The 7,819-nt window shown below is 41.0% G+C and overlaps 1 protein-coding gene across 1 annotated transcript; it reads right to left on the bottom strand.

Moving 5' to 3' along the window:
• Nucleotides 1–5,917: 5,917 nt before the first annotated feature.
• LOC102825743 (SCAN domain-containing protein 1-like) lies at nt 5,918–6,370 on the bottom strand. The gene has a single exon (XM_006864119.1). It carries the CDS (start codon nt 6,368–6,370, stop codon nt 5,918–5,920), a length of 453 nt encoding a protein of 150 aa, XP_006864181.1.
• Nucleotides 6,371–7,819: the final 1,449 nt, after the last annotated feature.

Consider the following 7,819-nt stretch of genomic DNA (forward strand, 5'->3'; position numbering starts at 1 on the left):
ACAGCTATTGACCTTCTAAAGGGCCATTTGGCTTATTTCCCGTGTAGACACTCACCTTGGACATTCTTACTTGGATTTTCTCGTGCTTCCAAATTAAGTTCAGCATGCATCACAGGTTATATGGAGGCTAATGGTGTCTTAGCTCTCTGTTCATGTTTGCCAGCCAGCTGTGAGATTCTTAATAAAAGGTGCTCTCATAAGCTCAAAATGTTTTTCTTTGATTACTAGGCAACACAAACACTAATGATTCCAAAGAGTCAGAAGAACAGTAATATAAACACATTCACAAACTCCACAATAGGTACAGGAAAAACAAGACTCTATGGATGGATGAATCTGCTGCATTCAGGGTTGTGGAGAGTCCTAAACTCATTGTAAAAATAAGGGCTTGGGCATTTGAAACAAACAGGAAGTCACATTTTTGGCAAGTATGAAAACAATTCAAATCCCAAACAGTGGTCAAAATCTGCATTCACGAAAGCTGAGAGGACTCGAAACTTGGCAAATTTGCTATGTGACAACTTTTTCAAAGAGGGAAATGCTTTAAAAGGCTAAAAAAAAAAGGCATTTAAGTAGACTTTTCCCCCCCAAAATAAAGTCGTTGATGAGCTATGTCTAAAAGAATCAGAAACACATGGATTAAGCTTTCCTTAAACAAATGTAGGCTTAAATGTGGAGAAAAAGCTATGAACGAAGTTTATTAAGAGCTTCACTCAATCCCAGATAGTTGCAAAAAGAGTTGAGATTTTTCCAACACAGCACAAGTTTTCTAAGTCTAGTTTGATCGTATAATTCACAACAAATTTTCATTTGCCTAGTATTTTTATGGACCCAATACAGACACCATTTGCTGGGTTGCTTGTCTTCCCCAAATTATAACTGATTGTTCTCTAAACCAGATTAATGCTTAGACAACAAAGACAGATTTACAGTCTGCCAGGCAGACAGTTCCATGTTCTTGAATTTGAGGCCATTTCTGCACAGCACCTGCAAACATGAATAGGTGCATCCTTGGACATTCTTTCCAGAAAAGTCAGCTTGCCATGCTCTGATGCCTCTTCAACCACTTTGGCCAAATTTGTTTCATGTGCCAGTTGCGTGGAAGGCTGGTTTTACTCTGGCAATGGGTGACATTTTCCTGGCCCGGCGATCACATGCCTAGGAGGTTTCTCCTCTTGCATGAAGGCAAATTCTGGCCAAAGGCGCCTGGCTGACATGCTGGAGACTTAAATCCTCCAGACATGAGGAGCATGGAGACAGAGAGCAAGTGGCGCCATGCTGACATTCCCACTCATCCTTAGCATTCCCAGCACATTAGGGTAAATCTAAGGTCTTCCTATTGTTTCCAACAAGTGGGATTAGATCTTGAGGATCTAAATGTTAAATCTAAATGCTCAGTCAGTTCAAGCTCAACTCACTGAGAAAACCAGAGAATTGCAATACAATCTCAATTAGTATAACAACTTATACAAACTATAGCAGTGTATTGCAAACTAGGCTGTGAATTTTGTCATCATCTAGGAAGCTTAAAAAAATATTGATGTCTGGGCTCCACACTTCAGAGAATCTGATTTAATTGACCTGGGATGTCTAGACTTTTAAAAGATCTCCAGATGATTCCACTTGCTATCAAGGTTGAGAATCACTCACCTGTGATCTCGGAGTTGAAGATCACAACGAAGTTAGGCGGAAAGATAGAACTGTGGTACTGAAACCCGGCTGCATAGCTGAAGCACTTGAGGTGATTATGAAAATAGTAATGCCCAGGCTTCATACAAGGAGCTCTGGTAGCGTAGTAGTTACGAATTGGGCTGCTAACATCAAGGTCGGCAGTTCGAAACTACCAGCTGTTCCGCAGGAGAAAGATGAGGCTTTCTGCTCCCGTAAAAATTTGCAGCCTCAGAAACCCTGTGCAGGGTCACTATGAGTCAGAACCAACTTCACAATACTTAACAACAACAGGCTTCATAAGATAAGCACTGGACTGTGAACCACCGGGTCCATAATTTGAGCCCTCCAGGCTGCTCTGCAGACTTACTGCTTCTGCAAAGATTTTCAAAGCCTCAGAAACATTATGCTGCTGTTGTTAAATACCATTGAGTAGATTCTGACTCATAGCAACACTATATAAGGTTTTCAAAGAGTAGCTGGTAAGCTTGAACTGCCGAACTTGTGGTTCATACCAACCTTGCAGTCCAGCGCATTAACCTACAACACCGCAGCAGAATCCAGCACAGCATCGCTACGAGTGCTGACTTGACAACACTTAGCAACAGCAATGTCCAGGCCCTGCCACCCCTGCCCCCATTTCTGATCTCCTTATATTTTTACTACGGCCCCTAGTGAGATGGATTGGCAAAGTGGCAGCATCAATGGACTCAAACGTGGCAATGATAGTGAGGTTGGCCCAGGGATTGGGCAGTGCTTCGTTCTGTTGTGCACAGGGTCTCTATGAGTTGGTACAAACTCGATGGCACTTAACAACAACAACAACAAGTTTTGCTCAGCATTCAGTGGGAGCTCACTGGTAGAATGCTTCCCAGCCAAGGGTCCTCACATAGACAGCATATACCTGCTTCTCGGTGGAGGCTTGCATGTTGCTACAATGCTAAACAGGTTTCCACAGAACTGCCAGATTAAGGCAGACCAGGAAAAAGGTTGGAGGATAGATACATGAAAAAGAAAAATAAACCAAAAAACATTTACACACACAGTCACACACTCACACACAAACTAAAGCATTAAAGAACAAATCATTGCTAATCTGTCTTGTTCTAAATGTAAGAGTTACTGACTTTCAGAGAAGCATCTAACCAGAAAGAGTTAGAATAGTCAGATCTGACTTCAGGGATAAATTAAAAATTGAGCTTTTCCTTAAAAGATGAGAGGGGTTTGGAGGAGGAAGTATATTCTAAGAAAGAACCTTTTCTCATCCAGTCCTTCTTTCCTCTTTCTCTTGGGAAACATTTCATTGAGCTGCTTATCTGTTCTGTTTTAGGTTGTTGTTGTTGTCACTCACTGCCACTGAGTCCATTTTCACACATCATAACCCCTGGTGGCAGAAGAGAACCATCCCAGTGAAGTTTCTAGCCTGTAATGTCTGGTAGCGTAGTGGTTATGAATTGGGCTGCGAACCGCAAGGTCAGCAGTTCGAAACTACCAGCTGTTCTATCAGAGAAAGATGAGACTTTCTGTTCCTGCTAAGATTTACAGCTTTGGAAGCCCTCTACAGGGTTGCTATGAATCCGACAGAACCGAATCCATGGCACATAACCACTAATCACCACCAATCTTTACAAGGGAGTCCTGGTGTGGGTTAATGTGCCAGACTGCAAAGCCATTTGAATTGCAAGCTCACCAGCTGTTCCTCAGAAGCCCTATACAGGGTTGCTATGGGTTATAGTCGACTCGACGGCACTTAGCAACAATGACAATCTTTACAAAAGTACATAGATCCCTAGATCTTTCTCCCATGGGGCTGTTGTGTGGGTTTGAATTGCCAGCCTTTCTTTTGGCAGCCAAGTGCTTAACCTACACACTACCAATACCCCTTGTATTACACAATAAGATATAAAATATAAGGACCCACTCCCGGTGTTGAAAATCTCCCAGTCTTACAGGCAAGCAAGCATAGACTCAAATAACTGTAAGTGCTTAAAACTGTGTATACTGCACCTAGAAATATGCACACAAAGAGAAAGTGTGGATGGTTTCACAGTAGAGGTCACTGGGTTGGGTCTTGGAGGATGATGCAAGCTTGCTGATCGGGTCAGACAAGGCAGGACATCTGCACGAGTAAGAGAGGTATAAACCCAGAAGTTAAGGTCAGAGACTGAGGGCTACTGGGTATGATAGGTAAATAACAGCAACAACAACAATACTAGTATTATCCCCATTTTACATTTGAGGAAACAGAGATACAGAGACATTAAGTAACTCATCTGATGTGGTTGTTGTTAGCTGCCATTAAGTTGCCTCAACTTGTGACAACTCTTGGTAGAATAGAGTAAACTTTGTCTAGTACTCAAAATCCTCAAAATAGCCAGCATGTTCAAGCCCATTGTTGTACCCCTTGCAGCAATCCATCTTACTGAGAGTCTCCCTCTCCCTCCTCGGCCCTCTATTCACTAGACATGAAGCTCTCCTCCAACGATGGATCCCTTCTGAAAACATGTCCAACGCAAGAAAGTAAAGCAATGTTCTTTGTGATCCATACAATTTTTATTTGTTAAGTTTGGGATTTAGTCTGTCTTAGTCTGGAAGCTTTGCTGAATCCTGTCCACCATGGATCTGAGAGGACTGAGTTGAGAAGTGTAGGTATGCTTTGGATCTGTAGGTAGATGGAATAGCTCCCAGCATCACAGCAACACACAAGCCAACATAGTATGACAAATGAGCAAATGAGTGTTGGTATCTAAGGCTAACCAGCTAATAATGAGTGCATCTGGAAATCAAAATTTGTGTTCTAAAAAGTTATGCAATGAAGTCACTCATTCATATTGTTAAATATCACTTGCTGGAGAAGTCACAAAAGCCACAATAAGTAGATTCATGCAAACATCTTACATGTTGTCTGTGCAACGCCAATTGTTTCAAAATTATTAGACCATCAAAATGCTTCCCTTTCTCTGATCATCCTAACCCTTTCTACTATTTTCTTTACCCACAAGTCTGAAGGAAAACTTAGAGGAAGCACCATGCTCTGTGCTTGATTTACTGATGCCCCAAAACATAGATTACAGACTCTACATTGAAGGGTCAACAAGTCAAGCCTTATATCCAAAATCTGTTGTGTTTTAAGTTAAGCCTTTGTTTACATTTCTGCAACCTTTAAAAATTAAGCAGCTGTTTCTATGCTCAAGAAATCCTTCCCTGTGGTATAAAAAGTGCAGATGCTGAGCAGGCAGGAATGTCTCTGCAGTTATCAGGGTGAATTTGGACAGAGCATTGGACTCCCAGCAGTTCTTGTAGAATTGTTCTAGAATGGAACCCGAGCCTTGAATGGTATCGGAAAAGCTTCTTGAGTGATTCAGTGGGCAGCCAGACTCACTAACTACTGATGTCATGGATTCCACTCTTGTTTCCTCCTCTGGAAACAGGAGGTAATAATTCCAAGTCCTCAGTGGGGACCTGTATAAGGTTTCCAAGGAGCAGCTGGTAAGTTTGAGCCTCTGACCTGTGGTTCAAACCAACCTTGTGGTCCAGTGCTTTATCTTGCAGTGCCTTACCAGGACTCCTACTGTAACTCTTGTTGTTGTTGTCGTTAAGTGCCATCAAGTCGATTCCGACCTATAGCAACCCTGTACTGGGTTTCCAAGGAGCAGCTGGTGAACTTGAACTACCGACCTCACAGTTCAAACCGACTTTGCAGTCTGACGCATTAGCCCCCAGCACCAAATAGTGCAACTCTAGGGAACATTAATTCTTACCTTCATTTTACAAACGAGGACACTGAAATATGTTAATATACTCATTATAGAATAATAATTTTTTTATGATTAAGGACCACTTTAATTATTTCAATCATTTCTAATGAATATAGTGGGGTTACAGAAGGTTCCACTCATGCTCCCAGTGAGAATTAAGAGTTCTGAAATTTAAAGTAGATTACTCTTTAGCTACATAAAGGCAGTATATTAAAGCATATTACAAAGTGCAAACAAGGAGATTTTCAGAAGAACAAATACAAGCTGATTGTCCAAACAAGAGGGCTGAGAAATATCTCCTGGAGATCAGTCCGAGGAAATAAGACTGCCTCACTCAAATAGAGGCCAACATAGGTTTTGATTGATTCTTCTTTTCGATAGTCAAAGGAAAGCTTCAAGGAAACTGAGGTTCATTGCTGCAGTTGGGTCAGTCACCAAAGAGACACTTTGGCTTACTTTTCTCATGCTGCCTGAACAAGAAATCAGCTGATTCAGCCAGTAATTCTAACTCTGGACTGATATCTCCACACCCGAGCCTTGAGTTCCTCTGGCAAGATGGCCTGCAATTGCTCTTGCACCAGCATTTCCACAATCTGCTCTTTTGTGTGGATGCCAGTTCTCAGCCACTGTTCAGCAAGCTCCTGGAGATGCCAGAGGACATCTCTGGATCCAGCTGCACTCTCATAGTGGAAATGCCTAAACCTCTGCAGGCAGGCTGCAGGATTGGGGGAATTCCTTCGTGGGATGGTCTTGAGGTCCTTAATAGTGTCTTCTTCATTGAGGCTCCTAAGTGGGAGTCCTGCAGGATCCATTGAAACCTGGACCAGGGGAGCTGGTATGACTTTGGGCTCAACAGTCATTGTCTCATCTGATGATGACTTAATCTGACCACTCTGAGCATCATTCCTATTTCCTTGTGTCGCGGAGTGCTTGTCGCGCTCCATTCTGGAACTATGGAAGAGGATGTCTTAGTTCTCAGACATCTGACTCTGGAAAAGGGCTATACAAGAATTTAATACAAAGATTTAATACAGACTCTCTATTTAAACAAAAAGTAGAAGAAAAAAATTTCCACAGAAGAAATACTAACAGATAATAAGGGGTTTTTTTTGGGGAAAAAAAAAAAAATCTATGTCAGTATTCAAGGTAGTGAAAATCAAAAACATTTATCCCTTACTGATGGGGTGCAGTATGATAAGTGCTGGACTGCAAAGTCAGTTTGAACAGCAACTCGTAAAGACTGATATTGATGAGCTGAAATAGACTGGTATTTGAATTGGCTATTTGAATCTGCCAATCACATGGTTTCCTATGCTGGGAATGACAAATTGAAGAGAAATGGTGTCACATTCATCATAAAAAAGAGCATTTCAAGATATGTAGGCATATATCCATACCCCTACAGGGAAGACCAGTTAATACCACTATTATTCAAATTTATGCACCATCCACTAAAGTCAGTGATGATGAAATTAAAGAAATCTACCAACTTCTTCAGTATGAAATTGATCAAACTTGCAATCAGGATGTTTTGATTATGAATGGTGATTGGAATGGAAACAAAGTAGTTGGAAAATATAGCCTTGGTGATAGAAATGATGCTGGAGATCGCATAATAGAGTTCTGCAAAACAGTGATTTCTTCATCGCAAATATCTTCTTTTAAACACATAAAAGATGACTATAGACATGGACCTCACTAGATGGAATACACAGAAATCAAATTGACTACATCTGTGGGAAGAGATGGTGCAAAAATTCAACAACCTAAGCCAAAACAAGGCTAGGGGCAGAGTGTGAAATAGACCATCAATTGCTTATATGCCAGTTCAGGCTGATGCTGAAGGAAATTAAATCAAGTCCATGAAAGCCAAAATATGACATTGAACATATCCTACCTGACTTTAGAGAACATCTCATAAACAGGTTTGATGCATTAGACACTAATTACGGACAACTAGAAGAGGTATGGGATGACATCAAGAGCATCATACAGGAAGAAAGCAAAAGGTCACTAAGAAGTCAGGAAAGAAAGCAAAGCAAATGGAAGAAATGAGGGTGTAAAAGAAATGAACAGGAAATTTCAAAGAGCTGCTCCATAAAGTAAAGTCAAGTATTATAATGAAATGTGCAAAGACCTGGAGTTAGAAAACCAAAAGGGAAGGACATGCTCAGCATTTCTCAAGCTAAAATAACTAAGAAAAAAATCTAAATTTCAAGTTGAAATATTGAAAAATTCTGTGGGGGGAAATACTGAATGATGCAGAAAGCATCAAAAGAAGATGGAAAGATTATACAGGGCCACTGTACCAAATGGAAATGGTCGCTGTTCAACTGTTTCAAGGCATAACATATAAACAAGAGTCAATGGTACTGAAAGGAAAAGTCCAATGT

This window comes from Chrysochloris asiatica, unplaced genomic scaffold (assembly GCF_000296735.1).
Source record: "Chrysochloris asiatica unplaced genomic scaffold, ChrAsi1.0 scaffold00060, whole genome shotgun sequence".
Lineage (NCBI taxonomy): Eukaryota > Metazoa > Chordata > Mammalia > Afrosoricida > Chrysochloridae > Chrysochloris > Chrysochloris asiatica.